This window comes from Heptranchias perlo, chromosome 9, assembly GCF_035084215.1.
Source record: "Heptranchias perlo isolate sHepPer1 chromosome 9, sHepPer1.hap1, whole genome shotgun sequence".
Lineage (NCBI taxonomy): Eukaryota > Metazoa > Chordata > Chondrichthyes > Hexanchiformes > Hexanchidae > Heptranchias > Heptranchias perlo.
In genome coordinates this window covers 67,493,228-67,513,230 of record NC_090333.1, presented here as the reverse complement: position 1 = coordinate 67,513,230, position 20,003 = coordinate 67,493,228, and the positions used below count along the sequence as shown (strand labels likewise).

Sequence of the window (20,003 nt, the reverse complement as noted above, 5' to 3'; positions counted from 1 at the left end):
CGACTGTAGCTGAAACTCTCCCCTTCTGGTCAAACTTTGTTAACTTTATTTTGGCACCCAATGCAAAGTAATTTTGCATGCAAGAATGGGAATTTTCCATGTTGACTGTTAATTTAGCTTTATCTGCATACTTCAATTTTATTACACATCTTTTATTTTTAAACCTGCATTTATACAGTTGTCAATCCTATACAGAAAAGATAGTTATTAAAGTCAAGCTGGCTTATTATTCATTAGTTTCATAAAACTTTAAAAACATACTACACTTGAGGATTAAGCAGAGTCTCTCCAATATATAAAGGAAAAGATATGGTTACGTTTTGTTTTCTTTGGAGACAGACAGTGGTAGAAGTCCCAGTTTATTTGTAAGTTTGGAGTTTTTATTGTGGAAAATGATTTTCGGTGATGTGTATGTGGGAGGTTTGATATTAATGCATATGGATGGGGTGCATGAGACTCCAGGGCTTATGCAGTTGCCAACAGACCAAAGAGGGAGGTTTCAGACTAGGCTTAAGCTGAGAATGCAGATGGAGGCACTGTGAAAGCTGGCACAGGAGCTCTCAAAAGTAAGAGTGGATGCCAAAGTATCACAAAGGAGAATCAGCTCTTAAGATAACAACGTCAACTGTAAACCACAACATCAAAGCCAGCGCAGGAAGATGCTTATTTGGAAACCAACAGGATACCTGGAGTAGCAGCAGTGACCAAGGGCACCACTGTGCTTCTCAAAGTCAGATTGCTTATTTCAGTGAAAGAACAATTTGTTTCCCCCGCACTATCCCACCACCCCCCCCCCCGCCAACAAAAGATAATCCAACAAAAACTGAGAATCCTAATGTTGCTTTAGTCCTTTTATTTTTTTTTGTCTTATTCTTCCTCTCCTGAAAAGAATTTGCATTTATATAGCACCATATCACATCTCTCAAAACTCCCAAAGCATTATACATACAACAAGAACCACATCATGTAAGCAAAGGTGATGAGTTGTGCTCGAATATGGCTTCACATGTGCCAACAATCCTCTACTACCTCAGCCAAATGGTCATTCTTGACATGCGAGCTTGGAAGCAAGTGTTGACAAGCAATGCATCTTTTAAAAAGAAAGGGCGGGAAAAAAAAGAGAGGAAGTTATAGTAGTGCCTTGCCCTATCCTCAAAAGGACACATACAGACTGGACAGTCATGGGATAGTGATCAGAAATTGCAATCCTTGTTAATTTTCACCTTCCTAGTCCAGGGACAATGAAGACAATTTTCAGCATCCTCACTCTTGCTCTAGCTCTAGCTCTAGCTGGATAACCCAGTGCGTACCATGAATCAAACTAGAGATCTTTCTGACCTGTATGACTCCACACTACCCTAGATCAGTGCAAAAGCTAGAAGAAAAACACAAATAGAAAAGAGAAGAGAAGGTGAGTAGAGGTGTTTAACTTTATTACAACATTTTAAATGAAGTATTTTTGTAGTGGAGAGTGCATGAGCCAATAGGAAGTGGTAACCTTTTCAATATTTCTTTTTATGCACATTAAATAATTTTAATACATGAAACCTGATACAATCTCCATCTTTACATTTCACAGATACAAGGCTAGCTGTGCTTTGATTAATTGGAGGCTTTACATTATAGTAGCTAAGGCTTTTAATGTTGTAGATGGTGGGTTGCTAGACAATTTTGTGAACAAGATATACATGTGGAACTGAACAGCGTGGGTCTTGAGTTACAGTTGGAAACATGATGAGCAACATACGGGTCATAGAAGTACATTGATACAATAGGCATACGCCGGGATCATTAATCGGAGAGTATTTTGCCCAAATACCAAAGCTCAGTTTATATACTGAAAGTGAAATGTGTAAAAGGAACAAAATAAGCAAAGTTCACACACACGATTTTTATTGTAGAAAATAATTTAGGAGTCACAAAATAATTTAAGCACAATTGCACAGTTGTAACCAGGTCTGTTCACCAATTTTTTTTATATACACGCAGTAAGTTACTTTAACATATCACTTCATTATTTTTGAAGATAGAATATAGACGTCAATGTCGGGAATAATCTTTAACAAGCAAGAGGTGGAACAAACATTTGTAAAAAGCAAACATAAAATAGCTCTCTGATTTATCCTTAATTATTGTAATACTCTTTCCAACATCCGTTTAAATTTATCACAAAGAAACAGTAATTTATGGCAGCTTTTCAAACTAGATACATCTCCTGAATAGCTGCGACAGTGCATATTAATTAGAAGTGCTGATGAACAGATATTTGTGACAGACTACTTGTTACATGGTAATCCAGCAAAAAATAATGTAATTCCCAAATTCAGAACAATCCTACAAAAGATCTGAAAAGATGGATTATTACAGTTCATTGCTATTGCATTCTGAACAATTACCTCTTCTTCAGAGAAATGTATAATTTCACGACGCTTTGCATTTATTAAATTACATTGTAAAGCACTTTCTGTTCTGATCTGATCTTCAAATGTACTCAGACAATATCACTCGGGATCCTTTCTAATCAATGAGTACGATAGAAAACGATTTCAATGAAAGCTAACCAGGAACCCATCCTCCTTTCCTAACTCCCCCAAAAGCTTGCCCGACTCTCATCTGGAATGGGTTATTTTGCAAAGCATAGTCTTCCCTCAGCGTAAAGTTAAAAAGCATGCATACCACTCAAATTACAAATTCCATATTGGATGTGATCCAAAGCAACCCAGTCCTGAAAAACTGCCCCATGAAGCTGTTTTTTGGGCAATAAAAGGTCCCACTTTATGATTTGGCGCCCACCTCCTAAATTTATAGTGGGAAGTAGGAAGCGAAGACAACAGGAAAGTATTTTTAAACCAATTTTATGAAATGAGCGAGGTCCAGAATAGAATCAAAAGCTAAAAGAAAAACACAAATAGGGAAGAGAAGATAAGGTCAGCCTAAGTGTTTAACTTTATTACTAAATTTTAAAGTATTTCTGTAGTCTAGTTATTACTCCACTCTATACTGCCATTGTCTTGACCTCTGGGTAGCTATAGTACCTTAATATTTGTATTTGTTCCAGTATTGTGTGTGAAAACTGACTGGCCAGCCCAGGGAGCCTAAAATATTCCAGAGTCTACTACTAATCTAAGCATTAAAACGTGGCTATTCAGAATTGTGGCCAGACTATATTGGGGGGGGGAGGAGCAGGGGGTAGAGATGGGAAAGTGCAGTGGTCGAGTCCAACTCCCTCAGGCATTGATTAAACGTGACAGGCCCAGTAAGCAAGAAGAATTACTGCTTCTCTGTGCATTTTATTTTTGGAAAAATGGCAAACACAATTATACAGTCAGATTTTATTTATAGCTAGCAATAGAATTGGTGATGAACAATTCTGCTGCTAATTGGGTTAGGAGGGATCACTCTTTAATAGCATTCCAATCCTAAGACTTGCAATTGTTATGTGAAGGAAGTTTGTTAAGAAAGCCTGAACTAACTTGCATTGCAACACAGGTGTAACTTTTCATAGAACATTATTCTCTCGATTACAAACATTTATTATGGTAATCAGTGTTCCCAAAAAAAACACATTTTCATCATAATTCCCAAACTAATCATACACATTAGCCACAAATATATTTCAGTTATTTGATTATATTTGTGCACAAACACATTTAAATATTATTACACACCACAAATACCAGGTTCATAATGCTGTAGCTCTACACTTTGGAAAGTGAAGGATTTATTCAAGTTATATGGCACAACTTCTTTCTCTCAGTTGCACAGTTCTATCACAGATCATACTATTCAAGCAAATATTTGGACACCTTAGCTGCCATACTGAAGATCATAATTACAAAAGGATGCCAACATATTCTTATAATTTTGTAAATAAATGCATTTTAAAAGATGCAAAGTCTTGTCTTGAATATGATGAAATACAACCATGAGTCTAACAGCATGTGAAAGGAGTCTTTACTCCAGTAGGACACTACAAGACAGTGTCTACAGCAATTGATGTTGGACATATTTGCATCTGTATACAGCTGGTACAATCCACATTTTGAATTAAATATGGATGTAAAAACCAGTTGGCTTTAATAGCAAAACTGGTCTAAATAATTATTGGCAAAAAATATTTTAATTGTGCAATTTGTTTAATTTTAACACACACACACATTGCATGCTGATTAAAGGCAACAACTTCCTTAATATCTGGTAAGTCTACATGGTACATGCATGTTGTAAACCCACAATAGAAACTAATATCTAAGATCATAGCAAGCAGTGTTTGCGATTTTGGGGAATATCAATTAGACTGCTGCCACAGATGGGACCCATGTAAAAGTGGTATGGGACTTCTGTACAAGCTGTGCATATGTTTTGCAGAAGCATTATACAACTCCCATATAATACACAGGCCAGTACGACATGTTGTAACACAGCGCAGAATGGACAACACACCAGCTGTACAAGTCATAGATCAATAGTCACATCTAAAAACATCTATTTTACACACATATATATACAATGACAGGAGGGAGCTGGATCTTGAGTATGGAGGATATGGGTTCTGGAATGGCACAGAAAGTTACAAAGTATAGGAATTGCTCCCAGTTGATAGTTAAAAAAAATTCTGGAAGAAGTGCATTTTGTGGAATAGCTATACAAACCTAAATATTGTACATGGAGATACCTGTACTTATCAGTGCATTTCTGCTGCATGCTTTGAAACTGGTCAGAGGCAGCTTTGGAGCAGACATTTTTATAGCATTCCCTACTCCAGATAGGAACAGTAGGTTGTGTTCAGCATTCCCCATTCATAATGTCATGCCAGTAGCTGCCAGGGGAAAAGGCACTGGATAGAGACTTGATAACTCCATTGGGTGGGAGAAAGAAAAGCCTACAACAAAATGTTAAAAAAAAAATCAAATACATACAGACAAACCTGAGTGGAATGATTTTTCTTTTTCGGGGGCGGGGAAAATAATAGGAAGAAGGAAACAGGAACAAAAGGGAAATAGAAAAAAAAATGGAATTCATTTTTACAAAATTACTACATATTATATTGCTGTTTTTTCCCCACAATAGATAGCTCGATAAATTGTGCAGTCAAGTCATTCTGCAGACAGTAAGCTTCACTGTGATGGTAATAGCATAAATTTTGTTTGTACATCTCAATTGCATCTCAGATACAGAATGGAAACGAGGGGCTCGGGGAAGAGGGAGAAGGGAAAAGATAAAAAGATATATGCGATTCTGAGCCAATGTGCTTCCCTCTCCCACCTCACCTGCCTCTGAGAAAAGACCAAGGTCCATCTAGTTCGCCGTCTACCACCTTGGTAGTTACATAATACAACGAAAATGGAGTTGTTGACTTATCATAGCAATCAATCTCTATCAATTAGTCTACTACAGACCCAGCAAGGACACGAGGAAAACCCCAGTGGTAGAGAGCTTTGGGAACCAAAGCAATATCTGCTGGGGTTTCCATTTTCAGTCAGTGTCCCACCAGGAGGTGGGATTATCCCAGGCTCACTGATGTGAGCACAGTCTATTCCTTAAATAGTCTGCTTAATCATTGCAGAGGACGCTGCAGCAGCCTCACCCTCCAGCTGCGTTCCCCGATGGCCGGTGAGAGAAAACGATCAAAAGAGAGAGTGCATGCGAGAGAGGGAGGGATCAGCATGGGTGCGAGAGATGGAGTGGGGCAAGAGGGAGATAGTGTTAGGACCGCGCAATTGCACGGGGCCCTGAGCGCATCCTGTGATAAGTTTGTCTAGTAAAACCGGACCGAGAGTGAAGGAGGAAAGAAAAGCGAACACACACAGACACACACAGAGCAAAAGGGGATGAGAAAACACAAGCAAGAGCTGGAGAAACAGCTGGGCTAGCAGAGTATTTATACATTAAAAAATACTGTATGTACATCAGAAGTACAGACATTTCTCTCTTTGGTGGGTTGACTTTCAAGTAAACACAGGAAGAACAGGCAGAGCTACAGGGGAAAAAGTGTTACCTTCAGTAAAAATATGATCAGGATATGGCAGCAGTGCCCTGTGGGAAAATCTTAAGGTTGGTTGATAGCTCTGACTGATCCAGAATGTGCATCTGTCCAAAACAAAGACTTGTTGTTTTTCGGCTCTATCTGAACCATACTTAAAATGGAAAAATTCTCACACACTTAAGTCGGCAAAGGAATTAAAAAGGATCTCTTTAAAAATATATTAAAACTATAAAGGCAGTTAAGGGTTTGCATTTTATTGAACTTTCCCTTTTTGTTATTCATGAATTACAAAAAAAAAACTACAGATTTGCATGTTATATAAGCTCCTGGTTAGCACACAATGTACCTGGCAGAAATTAAAGGAATCAGAAAGAACATTATGCTAAGACTGCTTTTACCTCTGGGACCTGGCAAAATCTAGCTCAAATAGATGGGACAGAAGGTCTCCTTCCTCCAACGGGACTGAAATTAATTCAGGAAGGATTACCCATGTTCCAATGGCAAAGAGTCCACATTAGGAAAACTGTCCTGAAATACATCACTGATTTACCATTTATAACCTGGGAGGCTATGTAATGTCACACTGGGCTAGTCGTAAGGGTGCTTGTCTAATATTAGTTTTGAGGCTCACAAAACAAAAGCATGGAAAGTATATCTGACCTACACCATATATAACGGAGTGGTACATCACAGTCACTGGACAAAGAATGGAAAACACTCATCTCAACCCGTCTCCTCTCCCCTAAACAGACAAATGTGCAAGAAATGGGAAATAAGCAGCAAGAATGTTTTAGTACAGGTTGTTTTGGCAGTTTTGAACATTAACCAAGGTTGACTAAAATAGGATATTGTCTCAAAGTGAAAGGTCACAACATATATAATGTCAAATAATTGTGCACTTCAACCCTACCAAGTTACATATAATTACCGGTATAATATGCTTATAAGTTGGAACACATATACTTAAAAACATTTTTTCTGCACTACTTTATAATTATTTAAGCCCCCACAATCTCAGAAATATCTGCAGGTTATTGGATGACAGCCACATATACTCCACCAGGCTATACTGCAGATACCCCATGATAAATCCACAAGCAACGTCAGTCACATTGTGCCTTCCCAGCATCACTCGCGAGAGTCCCACGATGAACACCCACAGCACAACCAGAATACGCAGGGGAACAGCTAAAACCAAGTGATTGAGGAAGAATCGGCCTCCCATTGCTGCTCTGGTCGCATGGCCCGACGGGAAGGAGTATCTGTCCACGGAGAACGTAGCAAACATGTCCATCTTGTTGTGTGTGGGACGACGCCTGCGGACCAGCGACTTGACAATGCCTACCAGGACCAGATCTAAGATCAAAGCTAAACAAGGAAACAAACTGATTAATATACTTTGTAAACCAAGCTGTACAATACCATGGTTCCCCATATCATCTAACTGCTTGACGGGCATGAATTAATGACCTCCTGGGCTACAGACAGGAAGCAGTGGTCATTTTATACTTTTGACTCTCCATTATGTGCAATTTCGAATAGGAGTTTTAATTCCATTTGTGAGAAAGACTGTTGTAATTAAACCATAACTTCACTGTACAGATGGTGCCGCACAGTAGGGCACAGCTTCCTTAGGAGATGCACATGTTAATGCATTCTTCAATCACAGAACAAACCCCTATTCCATGACTATACAGAATACTGAACTCTCTATTCCCATGCATTTGTAAACAAAGGTATAGGAGCAGAAATATTGATGGACAATATTTATTTTAGAATCCATTCATTGTAGGATTGTCTTCTGCAAAGAAGCCATGGTGACTTAATGATACATGGGTAGCTAAGGAACTCCAGTGTTAGGTCAGTATGAAGTCTCCAATCAGAGCAGGGCAAAAGTTAGAATGGCCGTATTTTTTTTTTACAAACAATGCACAAGATTTGTATTTAAAAAAAGTTAGCAGGGTAGGAATAAATCTGCATCACGTGACTGTACAGAAATACCAGGATTCTGAAAATATAAAGGGAGCTACTTGGACCAAATCATTTATATGTGCAATAACAATCTGTAAGCACAGGTGTTGTAGATGTAAGAAAATAACTTACTAAAACCATTTCAGACATTAAGCAACACAGTGGGACTACAAAACATGCTGTTTGAGATATTATCTAAAGAGATGCTCAAACATTCAACTGCCCTGCTAGGACTGACAAAAATGTAATTTGTGTCTTTTATTTTACATGCACACTAGCTGATCTCCAATGGTATGTCTTTTAGCTGTCTTTGTTGTCGCAGGCTGAGATGTCACAGCAACACCTCTGGAACAACTGTTAAGATAGTAGGAGCCTGACAGCACCATGTATGGACAGGTATGTATTAGTTACCACTGCACCATTACACTGGGGACATCACAGCATTACCCATAGATTTCAATGGACTGGAGATGTTATTAAATCATTACAATAGGTAACAGGCGTGACAAACAGGTAGTCTCAAGAATGTATAAATCTGTTATATATTAAAAATGCTGGGCTGCAACATTCGGTCTTAAAATACATTGAAAACTCCTGTCAGGCTTTGTCAATAGGAAAACCTATTTCAAAAGCATCGACATTTACCTGTGGTAGCTATTACACCAATAGGCACTTATATTAGAAGATGTCACATAATACTAGCTCAAAGCCCATCCCTGGAACTGTATTTTCACCCTTAAAGTCAACATGTGTAAGCATGCAGCTGCATTATAAATGCACAGTGTGGCAATACAGAATAAATGTTTATATAGGAAAATGTCTCCACGACATCTGGAATATAGTCTCTTGACACCCGTACTGCTATTGAAATAGAGGAACAAATCAGCTGCTGGACTGTTAACTACCTCATGTCTACAGTCACCTTTGCCCCCACTCCAAAGAAATTGTGCAACTTCCTCATCTCGTGGAATCTCTAAATCGGTGGAAGAGCAAGTTTTTACACTACATGCTTGCAGTGTTGAGTTTGCATCCAAGATTTACCTGTCTTTTTATAGCTTAACACTGATTCTGGTGCTTTTGCACCATCACTGCGTATTCTCCTCCCCCAAGAATGATCCTTTTCCCAGCTGTACTGATGCACCACAGAGTTTAGTCTGTATGCAGTGGTCTAGTGGTATGTTTTTTTTTTGCCGGCTGAACTGGAAAATATGGTGGACATTCCACATATTCTCCAGTAATCAATTTACCACAATTTGGCAATAATTGTTAAACTTGGTGCAGTGGGTTACACACTAGCCTTTGATCTCTAGGACCAGGGTTCAAATCCAGCCTAGACTAATGGAATAAAAGTCTCCTCAGTTTGCAAGGGTACTATGAATTTGGGACTAATTCAGTACCAATTACTCACAGAGGCCACAGGATCGCTGGTGTGCAAAATTATGATTTTTTTTTGTAGAACAATCACACTGGTTCAGTAACTGGTGCTCCTCTGAGGTTGGGGCCGAGTAGAAGGAGCTTTATTTTGACACACGCACAAACTTGAACTATGACAAGCAGAGAATAAAGACTTGCTCTGTTTATTGAAACTGTAATCCAGCCAGGAATACAAGGATTTATAAGAATAAAAATGTCCAAAACTGTAACACTGGACCATCCCAGAGCACAAATCTTCAATGTTATTCGGTTACAAATAGCAAAACCAACTGGCATTAGCTAACTGGTTTTAGTAAAGGTTAAAACAAAGATGCTCCACCAAGTTCTCCCCATTGCTCAGAATTCAAATGTTATTAATCAATCTGCAAAATCACGTTTAGTTCTTCAAAACAGAACACTTCGTGATAGGTGATTAATTTCCAGAAACAAATATCTTTGAAGTGCTTACACAGATACATATTTAAATCTATGGTAGAAGTCAAATATTTCCCACACGAATACAAAACAACGGAAGACTGTAGATCCAACTGAAGGCTATTTAGCAGAACCTCCATTCTTTAGATCCATGATACGGACTTGCTAAAACCACCTTCATCTTCCTCCTGCTTTAGTGCCAAGACGTTATCTGCTGTACTTCCTGTTGAATCAAAAGTCTGTTCACATATACAGTATGCCATTTGCTTCAACCAAGTCCATATTCACAGCATGATATAGCAATCTAGTTGATATATTAACTAGTTAATCTTTTAACTTTAAAAAAAAATTTGTTCATGGGATGTGGGCGTCACTGGCGAGGCCGGCATTTATTGCCCATCCCTAATTGCCCTCGAGAAGGTGGTGGTGAGCCGCCTTCTTAAACCGCTGCAGTCCGTGTGGTGACGGTTCTCCCACAGTGCTGTTAGGAAGGGAGTTCCAGGATTTTGACCCAGCGACGATGAAGGAACGGCGATATATTTCCAAGTTGGGATGGTGTGTGACTTGGAGGGGAACGTGCAGGTGGTGTTGTTCCCATGTGCCTGCTGCCCTTGTCCTTCTAGGTGGTAGAGGTCGTGGGTTTGGGAGGTGCTGTCGAAGAAGCCTTGGTGAGTTGCTGCAGTGCATCTTGTGGATGGTACACACTGCAGCCACTGTGCGCCGGTGGTGAAGGGAGTGAATGTTTAGGGTGGTGGATGGGGTGCCAATCAAGCGGGCTGCTTTATCTTGGATGGTGTCGAGCTTCTTGAGTGTTGTTGGAGCTGCACTCATCCAAGCAAGTGGAGAGTATTCCATCACACTCCTGGCTTGTGCCTTATAGATGGTGGAAAGGCTTTGGGGAGTCAGGAGGTGAGTCACTCGCCGCAGAATACCCAGCCTCTGACCTGCTTTCGTAGCCACAGTATTTATATGGCTGGTCCAGTTAAGTTTCTGGTCAATGGTGACCCCCAGGATGTTGATGGTGGGGGATTCGGCGACTAAATTCAGCTTGTGGTTATTAGCTCAAGATTGATACGCCTGGTTCTATTGGAGTTCCATACATGAATTTGCCCACCCCATCTTCACCCCACTAATCATCATTTAAAAAATGCCAACTCTTTTTCTTCTCTCTGATGAGAACTAATCTAGTTTCTCTTCATAGTCCACTGATTTAAGACTACTGGTTTACAATTCACGATGAAGCTAACGGCATAAAATATTTTGTATTTCATAGAGGTGGCATTGCAACTAAAAACAAGTAGCACTGCAAGCAAACTGTTAAGCATGTTACCACAACCAGTCCACAATCTGCACAGCACTACATTTGTACTTCAAGTCATCACAGCTGCTTCCAACATTTATAATTCATTCGCAAATGTGTCACAAACAGAATACGAGGAACTGGGACATAGATATACACCTCGATGCTACGAGTTGAACTATTTTCCTATTCCTCAGCACTCCTACTTTACCAATCCTTCTTGTGAACATGTAACGGTAATATATTAATTATACATGATTTGAGTTCATCACACTTCAAAGTGTCAAAAGGTATTAAAAAAAAGAGAAAGAAAGGCAGTCATTTCATGTTGGTTTCTTCAGGTATGGAGACAGAAATTTACACGGACCTGCCAATATGCAAACTTCCCTCACCAACAACATTTGATCTCTAATTGAACTGACCACATATGCTCTGACAAAGAGTCATGGGCATGCAGCACAATGAAAAGCAGTTTAATTAACATATAAACAAATGCAATACATTTAAGGGTCTGTCTAGTGGAGGGAGCCTAATTGCAAAATAATTTTATCTTAGGTCACAGCAAAAGCAGAATATTCCATTTATCACAAACTGTGACCAGAAATAAAGCATGAAGAATCTGCATAACTGAGGTTCACTAATAAAGTGATGCTGACTTGACTTTCGTGGTAGCTTACTCCCCTTCTACAGCCTTTTAAAAAAATCCTGTTTCCATGCATTGAGGAGTTGGTTACCTCTGTTCAGCCTTCTTCAGGCAGGTGGTCAGGGGAGGGATGTCCCATTTTTATACAACAACACAGGTAGTGCCATTCTGCAACTAGTCAACGGAAGCTATCCTTGGGGAGGGAAAGAGGAAGAAAAGGTGCAAAAGAGAAAACAAAATAACTTCCTCCTCTGATGGTGAATGCCTCAGTTTTGTCTGGCCAAGGACTAATAAATATCAGCAAAGACACAAGGCAGCTCTGGAACTTGAACTTAAAACCACTTAGTGGCTAACGTGCCTTTCCAATTAACCCTGAGAGAATTTTATTTTTGTTTCAATACACATTTTTTTAAAAATGCTCTACAAGCAAAATCTAATTGAGTACAAAATGTTACCAAGAGAAATATTTTCCATGCAGAAAGAATTGCACAATCCTTTTCACCTGGGTATCCACAAAGTCGAATAGGACTTCACGGAAGGTTGCAATGCTCATTGAGATTCAAGATGCAACAAAATCCATGGTCATATTAACAAACCAAGACCCAAATTGGTTTTGTCAATGATTTTTCACATTAGGGGTAGGAAAGAAACTGCTATGGGTGTTATTCACCATAAATATTTTCTCAGGTACAGCAATGCTGGTCAGTCTAGTAAACAGTCGGAGCTTTTCATATTCCAGAGTGTGGCCGTACTACTCAATATCTAGTTTGTACAATAGCGTAACCCTGGGGTTTAACAATAATTGTGATCCTCTTCACATGCCCTCGTATGTGTTTCTCCAATCTTTTAGAAAATGGACTGAGAAATATTAGGTAAGACAAGACCAGATAATGAACCATTAAACTGCTTTATTTCACAGAGTAGCAGTCAAAATAAATTCTATTTACATATCTCAATCTCGCTTCTCTCCTCCAAAACGTGGGGAAAAATAATAAACCACGCGCTCTATCCCTCTCGTGGGATGACTTACTGGTTATTGTAAACAATTTTACAACACCAAGTTATAGTCCAGCAATTTTATTTTAAATTCACAAGCTTTCGGAGGCTACCTCCTTCCTCAGGTGAACGATGTGAAAATGAAATCCTCGAAATGAAATCGCATTTATAATTCACAGAACAATGCTTGGTGATTATAGACAGTTTTTTCAACTGCCCGTTGCCAAGGCAATCAGTGTGCAGACAGACAGGTGTTACCTGCCAGGTCTCAGAATATACAAATCACCAAAAAAAACAACAAACAAAAAAAAAGAGATAGAGAGGTAGAAACATAGAAAAGACAGCAACTGACCCGTTATATTAAAAACAGATAACATTTGTTCGCTAGTGGGGTAACGTGTAGCGTGACATGAACCCAAGATCCCGGTTGAGGCCGTCCTCATGGGTGCGGAACTTGGCTATCAATTTCTGCTCGACGATTTTGCGTTGTCGTGTGTCTCGAAGGCCGCCTTGGAGTACGCTTACCCGTTACTGGTCATCATAATGCCAATAACCGTTATCATTACTGGTTATTGGCATTATCTTTCTTTCAGACTAATAATTACTAAAACTGACCCACATTTTTAGCTTTCAGCCCCGGATCTCAGGCCTACACCTCGCTGTCTCTTGTTGAGAGTATGAGTAGCCAGGCAAAGAGCTGAGATGCTAACTTTCTCCCAGTTAGTCATTAGTCAGTAGGTCTGTCAACAAAGCTGGCTATCTTTCCTTCCCACGTGGGACATGGGTATAAGAAAAAACATCAGCTCCTCTCAAACTGAATAGAGATCATCTGGCTAATGGGCCTAGGATCAGATAATTGACTATCACTGAATCAGCTAGGAATAGACTGGGTTTTGGTCTCATAAATGAGCACTGACCTTGGAGAATGTGTGCATCAGCATGTATTAGCTCCAGAATTGCCAGTGTTATTCATTTGGAGTGACCAAAGGAACCACAACTGATTTAATGAGCCACTTGCAGGTTCACTGTATGAGCTATGTCCACAGACATGCATGGCTTAATCTTTGAGACAAGCACATGCAACTGGCAGGATCAACCAGGTAAGCTAATGACATTCCACAAACTGGCTCACCTGGCTCTTTTTTAAAAAAAAATTCATTCTTGGGATGTGGGAATCACTGGCCATCTGATTGTCCTGAACTGTGTGGCTTGCTAGGACGCTTCAAAGGGCACTTAAGCATCAACTACCTTGGTATGGGATTCGAGTCACATATAGGCCAGATCAAATAAGGACGGTAGGCTTCCCTCCCTAAAGAACATTAGTGAACCAGCCGTCATATTTACGACAATCCAATGGCTTAATGCGCCCTTTTTTTTGTAAAACTGAATTCAAATTCTCAAACTACAATGGGAGGACTTGAACTTACATTATTAATCCAGGCTTCTGGATTACTTGTCCAGTAACATAACCACTAAATATTCTCTATGCCTGCAGCCCGTGGCCTCTTGTTTTAAACTTAAACAAATTCATTTTGTTTCAAAACAATACTTAAAGCAAAACTCAATCTCAAAATCCTTTCTGTGAAGGAAAATGGTATGATCAAAAATCCCGAAATAGGACAATGAGAAAGATGAATTTCAATCCCACTCGTTGCATTTATGATGTTGGCAGAGCTGTACAAATGGACAACGTGCAAACAGAGAGTATCAATGTGTGACTTTTGGGGAGGGTGAGAGCAGGAAGATTTGACATCAGAGTTCTGCACAAGTAATTGTTTAAACTGGAGCTGAAAACCACAGAGCTATTTCTTATTCTACTTCACCCTCATTTGAATACCAAAAGACCAGTCAGTACATTGGGCTTTTAACTTCTTCTGCCAAATTATCTGCATCATTAAGCTTGCCAGATAAGGCACATAAGGCTAATGCTATTTCTTCCCAGTATCAGAAATGCAACCCATTTTCCTGTCCCAAGTGTTGGGCGATTTACACCCAATGCAACGCTGCCTGCACGTGCATTACAGCCAACGAACAGCAAAAGAAGTCCAAGATCACTTAGTCCAGCAGCCTCAGTGTCAATTTCAAGGGGGTGTGGATTACATGGAATTTGTAGCACAGAAACAGGCCATTTGGCCCAACAGGTCTATGCCGGTGTTTATGCTCCACATGAGCCTCCTCCCACCCTACTTCATCTAACCCTATCAACATATCCTTCTATTCCTTGCTCCCTTATATTCTTATCTAGTTCCCCCTTAAATGCATCTATGCTATTCACCTGAACTACTCCATGTGGTGACAATGGAGCTAGGATACAGATCCGTTGTGATCTCATTGAATGGCGGAACAGGTTAGAGGGGCTGAATGACCTACATCTGTTCCAGTGTTCCACATTCTAACCACTCTCTGGGTAAAGTGGTTTCTCCTGAATTCCTTATTGGATTTATTTTATATTTATGACCCCTGGTTTTGGATTCCCACACAAGTGGAAACATCTCTATGTCTACCCTATCAAATCTCTTCATAATTTTAAAGACCTCTATTAGGTCACCCCTCAGCCTTCTTTTTTGCTAGAGAAAAGAGCCCCAGCCTGTTCAGTCTTTCCAGATAGTTGTACCCTCTCAGTTCTGGTATCAAATGGATTAATGCCACTTATATTGCCCTTTTGGCATAATTTGAAACCAACATAAAGTGAAGGATAAACACAGTATGTTCAATTTAGCACTATAAATGGCCCAATGTAACTCAGTTAATATAGAAATGTTCAAATGCTCTCTCAATAACCAGTTAGTACTAAGCCATATACAGCAGAATACCCCATGTTCAATTCCTGACCTGCGCTGAGTTAGTTGATGTCATCCAGGTCAGCAATTAGGGTGCCGCAATTGGCCTCAGCACCTTCAGTTAGGGAAGGAGAGAGAAAAAAAAAATCAATGCCAGTGTTCCCTCCCTTGTTCACCATTTAGTGACCCCTGCTGGAAAATGTGAACATTAGGCAAGGACATGATCAGGCCTTATTACAAAGCCCTTCACAGTCAAAACAGCCTGCTGATATTCATGGTTTAAATTTACCCATAAAAAATGCCTACAATCCCAGAGAAGTGCTGATGCCCATTGAACTGTACCCCAGCAACAGTCAGCACCTTCAGGAGAGACATTTTCCAAAGGAGCAAGTTCAAATATACTCACTAATAGTTTAATAAAACTAATATACTATACAAAAACTGATGCACAGTAAATAGAATTCACACTGTTGAAATAAGGCTTGCAATTAGCTCCTCATGGGCTGAGAGTTGCGGTGGAATTAAACGTCCAATCACTGATGTGCATATTCATTTTAAATACAGAGTACGTATATAAATAGCTATGAAGCACGTACTTTTGCAAAGCAAGAGCACTTTAATCAGTTCAGATCATCAAGTAGAACAGGTCTAGCATGCTTTTGTAAACGAAAGTGCGGTTTCGAACAGTTAACTCCCTGTCTGTGTGCAATCAGCTAATTAAAAGGTTATCATGCCAGTTCTTTCTGTATCAGAAGCAGTTCACTTCACAATCACTGAGGTATATTTAAACACTCATTACTTAATTGGACTCTTTAAAAGTGAAAAGCGATATTTTGCAAGTGTTTTGATTTTTAAACATCTGATTTAGAAGGTCCTTTATGAAAATGTTGAAGTACCATCTAGCGGTTTCTAACCCTTTGTGGTGTGGAACTTAAAAATTAGGAAATCTAAATTTAATGAGAGTCTAGCAAAATCTCCACTGCCCAATCCTTCACATTTCCAAGGAACTAGAAAACATTTGAGTTTCTACAGAAATGGCTATCAATTAAGCACAGTAAAGAAGCCTGCATCCTAGAGTTAGCATGTAACAGTATTTTAAAGATGATTTACTTTAAACTTCCACTTTAGGAAACACTGGTGTCATATATAGTTTGCTTTCCTACCTACATAGGGCTTATTACATTTAAATCTTCTGTCTGAAGCAGTGCAAAGGTATTGTAGCTGCCCTATATTGGGATACAAGAGGGTAGATATAAATTGTGAAAGGATGGAATGTGTTAAAATCAAAACTTCAACTTTTGGAAACTGCTGGATAAAGTTTGGAAGGCTCCTTAATACTCAATTAAAACTGTTTCGTCAAATTAATATTCTCTGATGCATTTTATGTAAAGTTCTTAATTTCTTTGCTGATAAATGTCCACGTTATATGCCTGATTTGCTATTAGATATTTTCTCCTGAAAACTGATAACTGTGACAATTTTAAAAAATATTTTTAAATCATTTTAAATTTGGTTCAGAGTCCTTCAGCTAAATTTAGAGTGATGTGTAGCCTTTTCTCTTATTTTCTTCCCAGCACAATAATAGATTTTAAAATATTTTGTGCATCCAAAATAACTAATTATCTAGTTTTTAAAATACCTTTTACCAGATGAGCGTGCAAAATGTTTATTAAGGAGTTTTCTTCATAGCACTGAACTATAATCTGGCTGAAGTATCACCTGGAAAACAATATCCTTGTTTGCCTTTAATCAAAATGGAAACATTCCAAAAAATGTAACTGTCAATATTTTGGTAATCAGCTTTCTTAAGGCACTTTTGAGAATTACCTACAAGTGCAATGGTTCAATGTCAGCACCAACCCTAATAAAATGACTCAAAATAAACTTTTTTAAAATACTGAATTCAGTATTTTAAACAGGCCTTTGTAGTATTCTGCAAATTCTATCCCAACTTTTCTTCACAGTAATGTTTAGTTTTCAGAAAAGGTGGACAGTTGTTTTTAATCATGCTTTTTTCCCCCTTGGGTTAATTAAATCTAAAAACAAATGAATTTGCTCCTTTTGAATCATACAGCACAGAAGGAGGCCATTTGGCCCTTTGTGCCTGTGCTGGCTCTTTGAAAGCTATCCAATATTAGTCCCACTCCTTCTCCACAGCCCAGCAAGTTTTTCTTTTTCAAGTATATATCCAATTCCCTTTTAAAAGTTACTGTTGAATCTGCTTCAATCACCCTGACAGGCAGAAAAATATTTACATTAATTATCTATGTCTCATTTCATACAGTACTTGTGAATTGTGACTTTTCAATTGTTGCACCAGCAGCATATCTGCGTTTCATTTTCTCGCACTATAAATGTAATCTTGAAGGAAATTCCATCTTGGGTTGGTGCAGTCAAGGTACTGGGTTTTACTGCGCGGTCAGCTGCCAGACCATGCAATTGGAATGGAATGAGAATAACGTCTGCATATCCTTTTCCCAGGCTGTAGGCTTTGCTAACAGACACCCTCTATTTGTGCGATCAGTTCAAAAAGAGAAACAGCTGTCGTTCCACCTGCAGTAGGGGAGTTTATTAGCGGGCAGCCCCGAGATTTAAAAAAGTCACAAGAACCAGTCCTGAAGTCTAGGAGTACCAAGACGTCCAATAGGGTTAGACAAAAATCACCATACATGTCATTAGATTTACTAAATTTGTTCTACTTGGGAGGCAAGAACAAGAATAGTAGCGTTACCATAAGGTTATCACATTGTTTCTGTTTCAAATTCACTTTATCGGAAACCAGAATGGAATTATAACTTATATACTTTTAAAATGTAAAAGTTTGTGGTAACTAAATCTACACTGGTCCAAAATCACCAGCACCAAAAGTTACACTCTACAAAGCAGCGACCACTAGCATCAAGTTCCAAATGCATGAGCTAAGCAAGTACTGAGTCTTGGAAGAGAATAATGATTTCAAAATACACACTAATAACATAAAATACAAAATTATTTTACTATAAGGAACAGGAATCAATTAAGAGGCACTATACAGTGAAATGCACTGTGTATATTGGAACAAAAATCGTTTGTAGAGTCAATGAAACAAGATACTTGAAGGAATTGAATCAGGGTAAAGTTTGACAGTGAAGGAGGTTAGGGTTCAACAATTCAGGTGGAGAGAGGTTAAAGGCAAGTGACAAGTCCTCTGTGAGGTGACTATATTTTTATTTTAGGTCATTGAATCATACAGCACAGAGGATGTCATTTAACTCATCCTGCTGGTGCCTGCTCTTTGGAAGAGCTATGCAGTTAGTCCCACTCCCCCACTCTTTCCTCATAGCCCTGCACATTTTCCCTTTTCATGTATATATCCAATTCCCTTTTGAAAGTTACTACAGAATCTGCTTCTACCACTTTTTCAGGCAGTGCATTCCAGATCATAACAACTCGCTGTGTAAAAAAAAATCTCATCTCCCCCCTGGTTCTTTTGCCAATTATCTTAAATGTGTGCCCTCAGGTCACCGACCCTCCTGCCAGATGGGGGGAGTTGTGATGGCGATTAAATCCTCCACTCCTTTCCTTGACTCACCCAGCAGCAGGTTGAGCAGCACTTCCCGGCCGGCGGTGCTGTCGCTCTTGTAAAGACAGTACAAGGTGCCTCCTATCCAGGGGATTCCGTGGCCGGACACCTCGATCAGTTTCATGATGGGCCGGGCGCTGCCCCAGGACGAGCCCTCGGTCGCGCACACCCCCAGCTGCTTGGACAGCCACAGGTCGATGGCCAGCAGCGAGCGCAGGGCGATGCCGAGCAGCGACGGGTTCAGCTTCATGCAGTCTTCATCGGGCAGCTGGGACTGCAGGCAACCGGCGGCGGCGGCGGCGGCGGAAGAGGAGGAGGAGGAGGAGGAAGAAGAGGAACCCCCCGAGTCCCGGCACAGGCCGTGGCCGTCGAGCTGCGCCGCTCGGTGCCGGGGTGAGGACGGCTCCGAGCCCGGTCTCTGGAGCAGGGCAGGCGGCCTGGTCATCGCCAGGAACTCCAGCCTCCCCCCGCCGCCGCCGCCTTTGAGGTCTCGGCTCCTGGATTTGGGAGAGTGAGCGGGCATCTTACCCCAACAGAAGGCCAATGGTTTCAGGGGGCACCGGGTCAGAGTGAGGAGCGCTGCTGGGCCGTTCGACTCCTCTATGGGACGCGGCACAGCCACCATTGCGCCATCTTCCAGCTCCAAGGGCGTCACGGGAACGTCGCGCCAACTGTCACTCAAACCGGCTCGCGGCTGTTCACATCAGACCTGCATGCGTTAGTATTGATTCAACAGCGAGAACACACCTGCATGTGTTAGCATTGAATGAACAGCAGCAGACCTGCATGTTTTAGCATTGAATGAAGACCTGCATGTTTTAGCATTGAATGAACTGCAGCAGCAGACCTGCGTGTATTAGCATTGAATGAACTGCAGCAGACCTGCATGTTTTAGCATTGAATGAAGACCTGCATGT

The 20,003-nt window shown here is 40.1% G+C and overlaps 1 protein-coding gene across 1 annotated transcript; it reads right to left on the bottom strand.

Annotated features, from left to right (window-relative positions):
- Positions 1–1,876: 1,876 nt before the first annotated feature.
- plpp6 (phospholipid phosphatase 6) lies at positions 1,877–19,754 on the bottom strand. Its single transcript, XM_067990686.1, has 2 exons — positions 19,096–19,754; positions 1,877–7,354 (listed from the first exon to the last, which is right to left on the bottom strand). Exons 1-2 carry the CDS (start codon positions 19,709–19,711, stop codon positions 6,981–6,983), a joined length of 990 nt encoding a protein of 329 aa, XP_067846787.1. The 5' UTR covers positions 19,712–19,754; the 3' UTR covers positions 1,877–6,980.
- Between the last annotated feature and the right edge of the window lie 249 nt (positions 19,755–20,003).